The following is a 17,212-nucleotide window of genomic DNA, read 5'->3' on the forward strand; positions in this document are numbered from 1 at the left end:
TCCATCTGATTTCTACTTAAGGGAATACTTTCAATAATTTGTGCATCATGAGGATCCACCAAAGTCCTAATGGCCTCAATATTCCAAGTTCGGGATTCCACATTAATGAGGGAATCCACTGTGAGATCCGGGTAACTATTATGAAGATTTTTGTTTGCTGGTCTCGGGCGAGTGGATGGGATCCAAGGATCATTCCATACCGAAATAGAAGAACCTGTTCCCACCCTTTTAATTAGTCCTTTACAAACCAGAGATCTAGCAGAGGTTATACTTCTCCAGCCATATGACGGAGAATAAGATCGGATCGGTTCAAGGGGTGAAGCATTCCTATAATACCGTCCTTTAAAAACTCTCGAGAAAAGAGTGTTTGGCTTCTCAATCAGCCTCCACAGTTGCTTTCCAAGCATTGCCGTATTAAAATCCATAAGATCTTTAAAACCTAAACCACCATTATCCTTAGGGAGGCATAACTTATCCCATGATTTCCAATGCATACCCTTTGTACTCCCTCCTGGACTCCACCAAAATTGAGCTACTGCATTCGTTAATTTTTTAACTGTAGCTTTTGGTAATCGATAAACCGACATAATATGATTTGGCAGAGCCGTAACCACCGACTTGATGATTACCTCTTTTCCCCCTTTAGTAAAATATCTAAAAGTCCATCCACTAACCCTATTGTTCAAACGTTCTTGAACAAATCCAAACACTTGCACTTTAGATCCCCCAAGGCTTTCGGGTAGTCCAAAATAAGATCCCATTCCTCTTAGATTCTGAATACCCAAAATATCTCTCAACTCTTGCCGACTGGACTCTACAATCTTATGTCCAAATTGAATTGAGGACTTCTGAAAATTAATTTGTTGCCCTGAAACAGCCTCATACTCTTTTAAAATCCTGAGAATAGATTGACATTCTTCTCTATTCGCCTTACAAAAGAAAAGGCTATCGTCGGCAAATAGCAAATGAGAGACTGCCGGACAAGCTCTTGCTACCTTCATACCGGTTAATTGTTTTTCCCTCTCTGCCTTCTTAATATTCGCAATTAAAGCCTCAGTACACATTATAAATAAATAAGGAGATAAAGGATCCCCTTGACGTAACCCTCGTTGGGGAATTATAAGGCCTCTCGGCTGGCCATTTAGGAGGACCTTATACTGAACCGAGGATATACATTCCACCATTAGAGTGATCCAATGAGGGTCAAAACCCATTTTATTAAGGAGGGCCTCGATAAAACTCCACTCTATCCTATCATACGCCTTACTCATATCCGTTTTAATAGCCATAAACTTATTTTGACATGACTTATTTGTCCTCAGACCATGAAACATTTCCTGCGCTATAAGAATATTATCCGATATTAACCTTCCTGCCACAAAAGCCGATTGAGTCTCCGAAATTAATCGGGGAAGGCAAAGTTTCAGTCGTTGACACAGAACTTTCGATATAATCTTGTAGCCCACATTACATAGACTTATCGGCCTTAATTCCGTCATCCTTGTAGGCCTCTCTACCTTTGGGATCATACAAATATTAATAATATTTAACCGTGGATCCATGTTGCCTGTAACCAAAAAATTATTCACCATTTCAACCACATCATTCTTAACAATATGCCAGGAATGCTGAAAAAATAGGGCTGTCATTCCATCCGGCCCCGGCGCTTTCTCTGGGTGCATCATAAATAAAGCCTGGCGAACCTCATCCTCTGTTGCTGATCTCAATAGTATCTGGTTCATTTGGGGGGAGATAGATGGTGCTATTTCATCCAGAAAATTATCAAAGTCTGATGGATTTGTAGTGCTAAAAATATCATCAAAATAATCCACTGCCACCTTCTCAATCCCATTTTCCTCCGTGATCCAATTACCTAAATCATCATGGAGTCCTACTATTTTATTATGGACCCTACGCTGCTTTGTGAGAGCATGGTAAAATTTAGTATTGAGGTCTCCAGATGAATGCCACATATTCCAACTTTTCTGATGCCAATATTCCTCTTCATCCTTATACGCCTCTTGTAACTTCCTGGACACCTCAAGGATGTCCTCTTGTGATCTACTATTATCTGACTGGACTTCCTCAAGTGCATGTTGAAGATCGTTAATTTTGTCCTTCCCATATGGTTGATTATCCTTACGCCATGATGAAATTTCATGCCGACACTTAGTAATTTTTGTAACAATATCCACCATTTGTCCTTCCTGATTTTCTGTCCATCCTGTCGCAATTGATTCCATAAGCCCCTCCTGCCCGATCCATCTCTTATCAAACCGAAACTGACCCCTTGTTTTCCTTAATACTTTATCCTCCAAAAAAGCTATCACAGGGCGATGATCAGAACCCACCATCCTCAAATATTCTGTGTAAGAACATGGAAAAAGTGTATGCCATTCCTCATTTGCCAAGGCCCGATCCAATCTACATCTGATCGTTATTGCTCCTTTCCCTTTACCTCTCTTTGCTTGCCATGGCCATTTATTACCACGGGCCGGAAATTCTAGTAGACCACTATTCCTAATCATATTATTAAAAGGTATGAATGAAGTAGCACTTCGTAGGGATCCCCCATCCTTTTCATGATTTCCGGTAATCTCATTCAGATCTCCAATAATAAACCAAGGTTCCGACCGTGATAGCCCATACCGGGTTAGTCTCTCCCATACCTGTTCTCTTAATTTTGGTACCGGGTCCCCATAAACAAAAGTAAGAAAAACTTGTTTTCCTTTGACCACCGCCTCAATATCTATCATTCTGTTATTAGAATATAAGATTTGAACTTGATACTCTTTGTTGTAATACAACGCTAAGCCACCACTTCTCCCAATTGGATCTACAGTAACCAAACTATCATATCCAAAATGTGATTGAAACCTTTGAACAAATTCGAAATCCTGTTTCGTTTCAGATAAAAATAAAAATTCTGGTTTGTGCTTTTGCCAAATTTCCCGGAGATAACTTATAGTCCAGTGACTTCCTAGTCCTCTACAGTTCCAGCTAAATATTTTCATATTTAATAATATTTATAATCGACTTTATTAAACCTGTGAAACCATACACCCAAAAAACATTCCCAAAAGGATTTAGATCCTTGCTCCTACTCTGTCCATAAAACGTTATTATAACATTTTGATATTCTCTCCTGTGCATATCAATGCCCGCACGTACAATAAGAAATCCTAAAGCTTCCTGTGAGTGTTTAATTCTTGATTTTATATACCTATAATGACCAAACCCAGCCCACACCTTATCCCATATTTCCATCTTGTCTCTCATAACAAATATTCCATTGATCCTCATGTATTGTATATAGAAAGACAGATCGATTCCTTGGTTTGATGAGACCAAGTACTGAAATCGCTGCCTTTTGGTTGTAAAGATACGCAGTACAATCTGCATAACCAGAGAACAGCCTCGAAACCAATCTATACCAATCACCCACAAAACACGCCATATCAACACAACATAAGTGTGATTCTCCCTTAAACAAAGAAAACACACGTCCATACCATAATAATCACCAAGACCAAAGTTATACCAAGAGACTCTATTGTATGATCCAAAAGTCTTAACTAGCTTATCTCTATTTTTCCAAACCCAATGCCCAATCCCAATAATGATACCAACTACCACTACTATCTCTAGAAATACCAGGGGCCAGTAAACCAACAAACCATTAATAATCCAAATCATAAACCAAACAACAAGCTTCTCTGAAGACCAGATAATATAAGAAACAACTAAAAATAAGACTCCCTTAACCCCAAATAAAAAACAGATGCTCACAGAGCTTGTTGAATAAAATAAAAACACCCACCCAGTTTCCAACTCCCACTTGCTTGCTCTCTCTGCGCAGAAGACCTGATCCATGAACTAAGGCTTTAGATGGTCCGAGCTCGGGTTTGAAGGACCCTTTCTCTCCTGTTGTTTGCTGATGTCTCCATGACGAGAACTTATTCTAACTGCAGTACGCTTGCGTGGGGAGACAAGCGCATTTGCTGTCCTCATCTTTGTGCTCGCTGCAGTGCTCACCATTAGCTTAGACAGTTTCTTCCTGACTCCTTGTTTCTGCACTACCTCTCCTGCCCCAGCTCCCTTCTCATCCTCCTCCACGCGCTGAACCTCCTCCTCTTGTGTAATCTTTTCCTCCTCTTGACCCATGAGCCCTTCCTCATCGTCCTCATTGAAATCCTCTGCTGCATCCATGTCGATTCCCTTCTCCAGAAAGTGTGCTTTAATCTCATCCCAGTCCATCACATCATCATCTGCAGTAGCAGACTGATCCTCTACTAGCCCCTTGACCATCTGTAACCCTTTCTCCACATCAACATGGTCCGAAATCACTTCATTACCAGCCGCCTGAGTCTTTTCCAGTTGTTCTTGGAATTCTTTAGAAGGTGTAGTCTTGGGGTCCTCCCCCACCGGCATTATCTCTCCTTCCTCTCGAGCCTCTTCAGACGGGAGATTCAAAGGTTGTTGTTGTGCCAAAGCTCGTATATCTTCTTTGCGAGAGAGTCTGTGTCGCGAAGTGTCACCACCACCTCTATAATTGCCTCGATGTGTAGATCGCTTGTGTCCCCTCTCAGCCACCTTCGTCCATTTAAACTCAGGTTCCTGGAACATCTTTCCTTTTCCCTTGCCATAGTAATCACGACCCTCCCTTTCCTTCTGGTGTTGATTCGCAGAACCGTTTATAACCACACCTTTGTAACTCCTTGCCATGTCCTCATGCCTCATCTCCTCATGCCATCCGCCATTGCCCTCTCTAGTCTCTTTGTTTCTCTCCGGGCTCTGCTTCACACTCTTCTTATCTAACGGGCACTTTTCATCCTTATGGCATAGGCTTGAGCAAATTTGGCAATACCCAAATAACTTCTCATAACGTAATGAAACTGGAACTTCCTCTCCAACGTAGAATTCCCCACCTGTGAAGTCTACCGTGGTCTCAAAACATAGCTCCTTAAAGCCATCCACCACGACCTGAACGCGAGAAAGATCCAAGTCCACCTTGACCGTCTTTCCAATGGCATTCCCAATACTTTCAAATGTGGGAACTGTTCTGAACTCCATCGGCACTCCCAAAACCCTGATCCAGAAGGGAATTTCCGAAGGAAATAGTTGAGACTTCTTTGGTTGCCATCTTGCTAGGGCAAGCATCCAATAATCGAAGTGATATGGTTGATGCTTCAAAACCATCTCAATGTCCTACTCCTTCTCAAAATCAAACTGGAACTTTCCAAATCCCAAATCCGTGCCAGTAACACGTTCCTCCAATTTCCAAATCTTCGGCATGTTCGTTATCAGCGCACTCATCTCTTGTTTCTCCGGATTCATACATCTGCCAATCAAAGATTTGGCATACGTTTTGATCAGAGCCGAGTTGTCAAAGTGAGGCACCGAGATCTTCAGCCTTTTACGAGTTCCCTCTCCAGTCCTCAAATCCCCATTGATTCCCAACAATTGACTCTGCGCCATAGTAACCCAATTAAGAATCGACAGAAAATCTCTATAGTGGTAAGCAGTAAGAAAGCGAAAATGCTTGATGCAATAGAATGTAGCCCCTACTGTCCTTTTATATTGCTCCCAAAAAACCTTAACAACCCGCAAAAAATATTCTTCAGTGAAACCTAATCTGTGAAGATTGATTCGTACGATCTCAATCACATGAGTGATTAAGATATATATATATGGCAATTAATGACTTTAAATAATAAAGATTTGCCAACAATCTGTATACTTTGTATCTTTTTTGTTGAATTATTTATTATTAAAATAAATTACAAAACTACATTAATCATATAATAAAAAATTAGATTTTTATTGTATATGTTATATTTTGAATTTTTCAAAGCTAGTATAAATTAGTAAAACTGTCAAAAGTCTCACATAAACTTTTGTGATCAAGGTTTAATTTTTTTTCTATAATAAGATGCAATGATTAGAAAATCATATGAATAAATAAATTTATTTTAATAGGAGTTTATGTTGATATATATATATCATATCGTTTAAATTAAACTGTTAAATGATTATATGATGTATAGTTTAATTTTGAAATCTTCATTGAAAACTAAACATTCCACATTTAAAAAAAAATCGTTAATGTAGAATTTTGTTACACAAATATACAAATAATCCTAAAATCATATGAGTAGAAACCTTATTCAATAAATATACATATTAAAAGTTTACTATATACAATATCTATGTTAATATCATTTAAATTAAATTATCTATCATATACGATATATAAGATTCTTTGTTTTGATTCATTTATTCTAAAATGATTGCGAATTAAAAAAAATTTTGTTTGATTTATATACGAATGCCAATTTTTTACATAATAGTAACTGATTTATTAGTTATTTAATATATTATTATTATTTTATTATTTCATAATATTCAGAAAAACATAAAATAAGTAATAAATATAAAATATTTATTTTGCATAAGGCGCAGATCTTAACCTAATTATGTATCTCTTTAATAATTTTAAATCTTAAAATTTTTCTAAATCTCAGGCCAAACGAAATGAGAATAAACTCAAAAATCAATATTTATATCGAGCAATAACCAAAATGACAAAAAACGACAAAAAAATGAGAAAAATGTTGAAGATATATAGCAATAACCAACTTAAAGTATGGTTTTTAAACCGGGGCTTCTAGCTCTAGTGGTAAAGGGCTTACAGCTGTGAGTACCGCCACCTGGGTTCGAATCCCGGCCACTGGGGAATTAACATTTCGGCATCGCCAGGGACAGAGGACCGACATGTGGCAACACGTAACTAGTCTGGATCACTTCTATGAGGCCAGGATACCTCTGTATAATTCAAAAAAAAAAAAAGTATGGTTTTTATATTTCGCATTGAAATTTAAAAATATAATATATGTGATTACTTATATGATTGTACATATAAAATATTATTAATTATAGGATTACATATTTGATGGTACGTATAAAATAGGATTAATTATATGATAACACATATTTTTGTAACCTATGATGACACATATAAGATAAATAATTCTCCATTTGTTCCTAAATATATGATGTTTAGAATAGTTTGTATGTTCCAATATGTAGGATGTTCTCATATTTCTAGGTAGCTTTAAGTTTATCAAAAACTGTGTAACCAATCAAATTTAATAGTTTTATATTGTAATTGATTGAAAAGTTTTTAATTTAAAATTTTAATGATATTTTTTAAATAAAAAATAACTTTCTTAATAAGTATGTTTTACCTAAAAAATCTTAAATTTAGGAACAGAGGGAGTAGTGATTCGGGGTGGGCATTCTGGTCCGTTTTTGCGTCTATTTGGGATTTCATCTTCGGTTCAGATTTGGATAACCATTTAAATTATTTTTAAAAATTTAAAATTTATCATATTCTTTAATTTTTTAAAAATCTATAAACAATAGAATATATGGGAAATTTTATGTTTACCACTTTCAGGATATCACTTTTCATTTTTTACCACCACTAAAGAGATATTTTCAAAATACATTTTTCATTAAGTGGCAAAAGACTCTTATACCCTTGTTATTTATATATATAATAAATCATTATTTAAATAAATAAAAAATAAAAAGAATAAAAAAAAATAAAAAAATTTATATTTTCGAGTTATACTTTTTCAAATTCGAACTTCTTATAATTTTTTTTTTGAAATTCTTTTTTTCTGAAATTTTTTTTTATTATTTTTTCAAAATTTCTTTTTGAAAATTGAAAATTATGTTTGAAACTATTTTTTTAAATTATATTTTCTAAGGATTTATTTATATATTTATTAGAATCCTAAATTTCACATTCCAAAAACTCTACCCCACTCTTCAACTCTAAACCCTAAGTCTAGATTAGTTAACCATAGGGGTATAAGTGTTTATTATCTTTCATTAAAAGTGAAGGTAAAAGTGATTAATGTAAACATAAAAATTGATACTATGAATGTGGTATTTGTGGCAATTTCTCTAAATATATTACATATAAATTTGAATAACATATGTCAGAGTACCTAACTTAACATATCAATTGGTTTTGTTTAAATATTTGGATAGATAATTAATAATAATTTAAGTATTTTTAGAGTTTTGAGTATATTTTAAATATTTTACATATTTACGTTTGATTATTTTTATATATTTTCAAGTATTTAAACAAACTTAAAAGTATCATATATATTATGGATGGTTTTATATATATTAAATTTAAAAATAATTAATATATATAAGTATATAAATCAATTTGGATATCCAAAATACTTCGGTTCGGATTAGGTTTATGTTCTTCAAATACCAAAAAATTGAATAATTCAAATATTTAATCAATTTCGGTTTGGATATGGTACTACTTATTCGGATTGAGATTGGTTCGGTTCTTCGAATTCAAGTTTTTTGTCCAACCCTAAATAATGACATAAAAACAAATAACATCAATTTTTTTTTTAATACATCCGTGCAGGTGCGAGTGTCAAAATCTAGTTTGTATTACAACTGTTACTATATTGATTAAAAGAAAAAAAAACTGTTATAACGATAAGCAATTCGAGAAACTCAATATAGATACCTGCTCAATATAGTTGTAGACGAAAAGCTGATCCCTCCCTATTGAGGACCTCCTTTATACGTATCAATTTTGGTTCGGATTTGGTACTACTTATTCGGATTGAAATCGGTTCGGTTCTTCGAATTCGAGTTTTTTGCCCAATCGTAAATAATGACATAAAAACAAATAACATCATATTTTTTAAAAATACATCCGCGTAGGTACGAGGGTCAAAATCTAGTTTGTATTACAACTGTTACTATATTGATCAAAAGAGAAAAAAAAAACTGTTATAACGATAAGCAATTCGAGAAACTCCTACGTTACATGGAAACGGAAGCGGAAACGCGGAAGCGGAATCGTATGGAAACGTAGAAGCGATTTTTTTCAAAAAACTAGGAAGCGGATCCGTGTTGGAAGCGTATATATATATATATATATATATATATATATATATATATACATATCATATAAACCCACATATAAAATAAAATTCTGAAAATTAAAAGTGTAAACTTTAAACCACACAAATCCAGCAAAGTATTAAATATTAAGCAACACAACTAAAAATAAAAACGTTCAATGTCAAAGATCAATTGTTTTACTCATCTTCATCTTCTCCATCAAACACAACAGCCTCTAGTTCTGGTTCATCAAAGGAAAGATCTTCAAATTCAAGTCTTCCTATATTAAGATCATCCAAAGAATCAAATTGGTCACCTCCAAAATCCCACATCTTGTTAGGACCTTCTTTGTAAGCAGAACTCCTTCTAGATAAGAGACGAAGATTAGTATGCACAAATACCAAATCTTCAGCTCTTTGTGGCATAATCTTGTTTCTTGTTGCAGAATGAATGAACTTGTAAGTGCTCCAGTTCCTTTCACAGCATGAGGATGAAGAAGGCTGTCCAAGCAACTTAAATGCTAAAGCTTGAAGCTTTGGAGCTGAAGATCCATGAACTGCCCACCATCTTAAAGGTTCTAAGATAAATCTATCATGGATTACATCAACAGTACCAAAATTTTCCAAGCTTAAAGAGAAGTTAGAACCAGGAACTACACTATCGATTCCGGCACGCTTCCGAGCGATTCCGCACGCTTCCGACTCCGTTTCCGCTTCGGAACCAGGAACCAGTACGTGAGACACGCTTCCATGCAAAGTTTCTGAAACTCAAGGTTTTAATAGATACGTATAAAGGAGGTCCTCAATAGGGAGGGATCAGCTTTCCGTCTACAACTTTTGGCAAGCATATATCTTTTTCCTTTTTTATGCTCCAGTTTGGATTATCAATTGCTTATCGTATATCATATCCCTAAATATAGCTTATATTTTCGGTTATAACATTCTCAAACAATTGAATTTTGGACTTACAAAATATTCAATTGATTCTAATACTGCCATGTAAGCCAAATTGATATTCTAATTATGTGACATATTATCGAGTCTCTTTTCTAATTAGTACAAAATTTAAGTTATAACTAGATTTTGATCCGCGCTTAGAAAGCGCAGATTTTTTTCCGGCAAAAATAAAAGTTTAAATTTATTTTTATTTTGTGTTCATATAATTTTTTTAAGATTAGAGTCATCATGATTTATATTGATGTGATCAAGCATCTGCGTTTTTGAAATTTGGTTGAAATATTTTTAAAAATGATGTTTGTTTGTTTAATAGTGTAGGAATTATGAAGTGTAAATACATCTGTTGGTATTGGAAAGATTGTTTCACACAACTATATTTATATATATATATATATTAACTATCAAAATATTAAAATATAAAAGCAAATATATAAAAGGGATTTAATTTGTAGTTATTATAAAGCTATATTATTGCTTATATAAGATATACGATGGCGTTTTTCAGTAAGATAATAGTCTCATTTAGTTAAATATAAAGATTTGTCCAGGACCATACGATGGCATATTCTAAAAATATTCTTTACAGGTCCGATAAATAAACTCACATGCTGTTATAATAAACGATGATGTCCTCTCGGTCGATAAGGTTTGTTATAATAAATAGGGTTAGACCAAAACATAATAAAAGGAAAAGGTCCAAACAACAATCTTTATAATTTGATTTATCAAACCTGCTTCCCTTTTAATAAAATAGATTTTTTAAATAATTTTCAATTAATATATAGGAGATTGATTTTCAAAAATAATTAATGTTATACTACACACCTGACAAAATTTACAAAGTTAGGTAAATTGATTCTTGAACATGCCTAGATTGACTTCTTAATGACAAAATTAGCATTTCATAGGATAACTTTAGCGTTTTATAGTCATTCATATGATATATGAACATATAAAAATGAATATGTAAATATATTATTTACATATAAGTATTAGCCCAACGCAAATCCAATATATGTAGCACCAATTTAAATAATATATATCAATTTATGCGGACGCACAAATCTGTAAGCGATTCAGTTGATGATTCAAAAAAAATTACTTAATATAAATTATAAAATTATTGTGTTTAAAAATATCATATTAAACAAGGGCTTATTTGCTGAATAACCTAAATCATAAGTGAAATAAAGTGCATGCTTATGATTTTGACATAATTAAGTAAGTAACAATTATACCTCTTTTGATCCGGTTCTAACCCTCTCTTGAACAAGTAGCAGGTGAAAGAAAGAAGGTAATGCCACATCACTTAAATTAAATATGGCTAATAATAAGGCCACATCACACACATACAAACCACATAAACCAAATTAATTAAGGCCACATCATACACATACAAACCACATATGTTTTATTGTTTCAGTAAATATATAGAGGATAATAGAAAAATAATAGTTTGATAAATAATGTAGTCCATTCATTTGTGTAAATATAATGATGTTGTTCTCCATTAAAGAATACATGTTGACAAATGTGTAGATGATATAATATGGTAAAGTTACAATATATTGCGTACTATTCCTTAAAAATTTGAATATCTCTAATCTAATCTGGATATGTCAACCTACATTCAAGATATAAACAATTTCTCACGTTTTCAAATATCAAATGTACCCAGGTTCATACTACTATACTATATGGTGGATATAGTATAGTACGTTTACAGTGTACTGTGAAATAACTTTAGTAGTAAGGTTATATGGATGTTTAATTACTATATTATTGGATAGAATAGACTGACACTACCACATGGATGAGTTCATATCACTAATACAAGTAACGGAGCAACGAGGGTGAGTTATTGAAACCCCCACCCAGATGATAACACTAAACTCTAACCTGGAAATGTCAACCCACATCCGAGACATAAACAGTTTTCCCCGTTTTCAAATAATGACATTAACCAGGTTCATAATACTATACTACACTGTGGATATAATATAGTACTTTTAGAGTGTACGAGGAACTAAACTTAGTTCTCGTTCAATAATTCAGAGGACTTTAGTAGCAAGGTTATATGAATGTTCTATTATTCAATTATTGAATAGAATAGACTGACAGGTTCATATCACTAAAATCTAAACTCTAATTACTAAACCCTAACTCAAATATAAACCCTAAACCCAAATATAAACACAAAACCCAAATAGAATGGAACAAAATAAATAACATGGTACATATAAGTGAAACTATAAAATATCGATGATTGCATGAAAGAAGTTAATGATCACCCCAACCATACCTCCTCACCTTCTAAATACTAAACCCTAAATTATAGGCACTAAACCCTAATCCAAATATAACCGAAACCCTAAACCTAAATAAATAGATTAAGCTAAACCCTAATCAAGGAAGTATAAAACCAAATAGAATGTATATAATATGGTTTATTATACCCAAACCTTTACTTAGTAAATCTAAACCCTAGGCAGGAACCTATAAACCCAAATACAATCTATAAATTGTTTTCCAATATTAAACACTTGAAAGCACATTTACTTGAAATAAATAGATTAAGCTAAACCCTAATCAAGAAAATATAAACCCAAATAGAATATATATAATATGGTTTACTATACTCAATTATTTACTTAGTAAATCTAAACCCTAAACTCTAATCACTAAACCCTAACTCAAATATAAACCCTAAACCCAAATATAAACACAAAACCCAAATAGAATGGAACAAAATAAATAACATAGTACATATTGGTGAAACTATAAAATATCTATGATTGCATGAAAGAAGTTAATGCTCACCCCAACCATACCCCCTCACCTTCTAAATACTAAACCTTACATTATAATCACTAAACCCTAATCCAAATATACACTAAACCTAAATAAATAGATTAAGCTAAACCCTAATCAAAGAAATATAAACTCAAATAGAATGTATATAAATATGGTTTACTATACCCAAACCTTTACTTAGTAAATCTAAACCCTAGGCAGGAACCTATAAACCCAAATACAATCTATACATTGTTTTCCAATATTTAACACTTGAAATCACATTTACTTGGTTAGCATATTGCATATCTTATATTCCATATAGTCTAAGTAGTATACTTAACGAATGTTCCAAATAATCAAATTTGTCCAACACTCGAAAAATGAATTTCATATTACAATCAATCACACAAATTGACAAAGAAGAGACCTATCAAATTTAAAAACATGATATATTATTACATTTTAAGGAGTAGTATAGAAATATGTCTCAAATAGTATGGTAACCGTACATAAGTAGCTACACTTAAAAATATATACTATACTATTCATTTCACCAAATATAGTATAGACGGCGAATTCATCTTCTTCAATTCTTCTTTTTTTAGACAGGCTGATACACATTCATTTCGTTCACCACCATATAGAGATCATCTTCATTTCCTCTCTTTTTCCCGACACGATGATGCTTTAACTGATTCGCCGTCGTTGTTCTTCACCACTAGATCTGTAAAACAAAATCAAAAACAAAAACAGAGTATGTAAACAAAATCATGATTGTGAGAATCAATTGATTTAAGAAAAAAAGGAGAAAAAAAAGAAAAAGATTTTGTGTGTGCTTACCTTCTACGCTTTCATCGCTGTCTGTTCTTCACCACTGGATCTTTAAAACAAAAACAGAAAAGAAAACAGAAAAAAAAACAGAGTATGAAAACAAAAGCATGATTGTGAGAATCAATTGATTTAAAAAAAAAATGAAAGAGTTGTTGTGTGTACTCACCGTCTTCTTTAGAACAATTGATTGTTCTTTTGGTGAAGTATTGAAAGAGAAGAATTATGTGACAGAAGAAAATGTATGATTTTTTTGATAATCTGAAGAAGAAAGAGAAACACTGGAATGAGATGGTGGAGTACAGACGTGGAGGTGGTGGTGATGGATTAGAAGATGTGCTAAAAGTTTTTTATATATTTTTTAATTATTTTTGTTAGCAGGTTTCACCGGTTGGTTGCAAGGGTAATATGACAATAATCTATAATGTGTATAGTGTATATTGAAAAAACAGGGTTTTTAGTTAGTGGATGAATTATAATTTGTTTGATTGATGTAGGATGCAATTCTCCATTAAACAATTATTTAATATGGGTAAATTTTAAAAAATAAATACTACTGTTTATATAAAATAATTCTTTATTTATAAAAACAAAAATATCTGCGCAGACACATGGATTCAAACTTTAGTACTTTGTTGTATTTTAGCAAATTTCCCTTGTTTATAAGTAGGGGTGTTCAATCCGGATATCGGTTCGGTTTCGGTTCGGTTTTTTTCGGTTTTCGGTATTTCGGTTAGTAAAATATAACTACCATTCTAAATCCATATTTACTTCGGTTCGGTTCGGTTTATATACTGTTGGTTTTCGGTTTATTCGGTTTTATACCAAAAAACATAATTATTTTGTTTGAGATCATATTATATGAATTTTAGAGTCATATTGTCAACACAGTCATCTATTAAAAATATATTACATGTTCAAATAAATGAACAAAAAAATAAAAATGCTTCTACCATCAAATAAAATAATCAAATCTATAACTAAAATCAAAGCTTAAAATTTTGAAAATAAAAATATGAAACAAAACAAAAACATGAAAGAAAATTTTTTCCACTCTTCCATATTTAGTGTTCATTAAAGTCATGTTTTTTCAATTGAAAAATTTTCATTAATTATTGTCCATCAAATTTATAATCTTTATATTAATTTAGTGAAGACTAAAATAAAGCAAAAAGATCAAAAAAGACTTAGAAAATAAGATGTATGAATTACGATGTATTGTTATTTAATTATAATTAAGTGTTTTACAAATTAAAGTTTTTTATTAGTATAAAATTATGGTAATAATTATTAATACAAATTTAACTTATGTAACAAATAGATTTTCATGTATTGTTATAAAATATATACATATTTATATGTTTCTACTTTTAATCGGTTTTGTTCGGTTTATTCGGTTTAATCGGTTATATACCAAACCATATCCAAATCCTACGGTTTTTATAAAATTATATCCATTCGGTTTATATGGTATATACCAAAACCAAACCATATTGTCTATTTCGGTTCGGTTCGGTTCGGTACGGTTCGGTTTTACCATATTGAACAGCCCTATTTATAAGAGAAGCTAACAAAATTTGACTCTGAAATTTGTGACTACAACTGAGATAGAAAATAAAACCAAACAACACAGAAATGCCAAAATATATGGAGGAAATAGCGAGGTCACTTGTGAGCTGGACAGATGCAGTTCTTGATTCCTACATCCTTAACAAGGCATGGTGGTTGAGATCCATCCTCGTACCAAACCGATCGGTTCTCAACCAGGTCTTTCAGAAAATGATCGAGCTTCTCGATTGTAACACTTGGCATAACCACCACATGAGCTATATCACCTTGGCAAGCGAGCTGCCACCTCCTGACAAACTCTTCATCTTTTGGACGTTCAAAGACAACAGTGCTGCTAAGCTCGTTGAGCATTGCGCTGATCCCGGCTTCGCGGAGCCGGTCTTTGAGGTAATGCGCGTTTCTCAGGCATTTCTGAACTTCTTTTTGGAATCCTTTGTACCCTTTTCGGCTTAAGGTGTACCATAGGAACAAAGGAGCATGCCCGTTTCGGCTTCCCATGATTGTTGCATCCCTCGAGGCGAGGTACTCAACGTTGTTAGAGAGGACTTTGATGTGTTTCATTCTTGTTATCTGAACACCACATGGCATTGGACATCCGACAAACTTGTGGCCCGACACACTCACACTCCCTATCGGTTTATTGAACGTGACTTTTGGCGCCTATGAAGAGGCGTGACAAAAAAAAGACACTTGTTTAGAAGACAAATAAAGGTGATTTTGATTGAAAACTATACACTTACACGTTTCACAAAAGGCATCATAAGTCCAAACAAAGCTCCATCGCAGTGAATATAGAACCTGTCATGTGAGAAGCCACACTCTTCAAGAGTTTTGATCACAAGGTCGAGATCATCAACAGCTCCTTTAACAGTTGTTCCTGCCAGCACAAAAAAAAGGGTAAAAAACCTTTCTAAATACGAACCTAGTTACAAAGAGAGAGACACGAACCTATGTTAACATTAAGAACGGCTGGTTTATCTTTGTTCGCCAACAGCTTCCGTCTGAAATCATCACAGTCAATCTCCCCTGAGATAAGCGTATCAACTCTCTCACACTCCATTCGATACATACGAGCTGCTTTAAACACAGAGTAATGAGATTCACTCGACGCATACAGAATCCCATCAGGAAACACTTCTCGCCTGAAAAAAATATATGTTCAAAACAACATTAAACACTGCAATAAAAGGTTGGAAAAAAGAAAAAACAATCACAAAAAAAAAAGCATACCCAACTAAAATGCCGTGAAGGTTGCCTTCTGTTCCACAGTTTGTGATATAACCCCAATAGTCATCTCTCTCTATCTCCCAGAGACGAGCAAACCAATCCAAGACGCCAACTTCAAAAGGCCTGGAGTGTACACCATAGTTGCTTTCGATAAACGGATCTCCAAGATTGTTTATGGAGAAATGCTGCAACTGCCCAAGCGCACCATAGTCGAAATCCAAGTTATATGGATAACCTACGTCATATCAAATATATTATCGATTTACGAAATCTTTTTTAATCTTATTATTTTTTTATCACGATTTTAATTTTATTAGTTTATAGTATTTATTAATTTATGAAGTATTAGTTTATAGAGTTTCTACTAATATATAGAAATATCTGGTGTGTTCCTTGTTGATGTTGTTGTTACCTAGATGATATTTTGTTCGTTCGACCAAAGTTTTGCGGTAGCGAGCGAGGACGCTAGCCATGTAGGCCTCTTTATCTCCGGTGAATTCGTCGTTAGACTCCGGCTCCGTCACAGCGAGAGACGTCGTGTGGACATTCCTGCCGAGAACCATTTCTCTTTCTCCTCTTCCGTTTATCACCTTCGTCTTTTTCAGATTCTCTTCCTCGTGATCTGCTCTGTTCCCGTTTATTACCGGCCAAGGTAATGGTTCGTTGATCACAGCCGTTGGAACGAAGTCTTCAGACAAGATGTCTAATTTTTCAGCCATTGCAAGGGCTGCTTGATCAGATTCCAAAAAGGAGGAGAATCTCTAGAAAGAGGAGAGAGAAGGTAGTGATTGGTGGAAATGGTGAGACGGAGACAAGTGATCGAGAGAGAGGCGCGGCTTCGTTAATTTATAAGTAGCTGAAAATGATTCTTGGCTCTTTTTATT

The 17,212-nt window shown here is 33.6% G+C and overlaps 1 protein-coding gene across 1 annotated transcript; it reads right to left on the bottom strand.

The window, feature by feature from the left end:
- Positions 1–14,146: 14,146 nt before the first annotated feature.
- On the bottom strand, positions 14,147–17,178 carry LOC106386606 (serine decarboxylase-like). The gene is made up of 6 exons (XM_013826440.3): positions 16,741–17,178; positions 16,332–16,563; positions 16,050–16,243; positions 15,842–15,978; positions 15,088–15,761; positions 14,147–14,192 (listed from the first exon to the last, which is right to left on the bottom strand). The coding sequence occupies exons 1-5, from the start codon at positions 17,045–17,047 to the stop codon at positions 15,198–15,200; spliced, it is 1,434 nt and encodes a 477-aa protein (XP_013681894.3). The 5' UTR covers positions 17,048–17,178; the 3' UTR covers positions 14,147–14,192; positions 15,088–15,197.
- Between the last annotated feature and the right edge of the window lie 34 nt (positions 17,179–17,212).

This window comes from Brassica napus, chromosome A9 (assembly GCF_020379485.1).
Source record: "Brassica napus cultivar Da-Ae chromosome A9, Da-Ae, whole genome shotgun sequence".
In the NCBI taxonomy this organism is placed as follows: Eukaryota; Viridiplantae; Streptophyta; class Magnoliopsida; order Brassicales; family Brassicaceae; genus Brassica; species Brassica napus.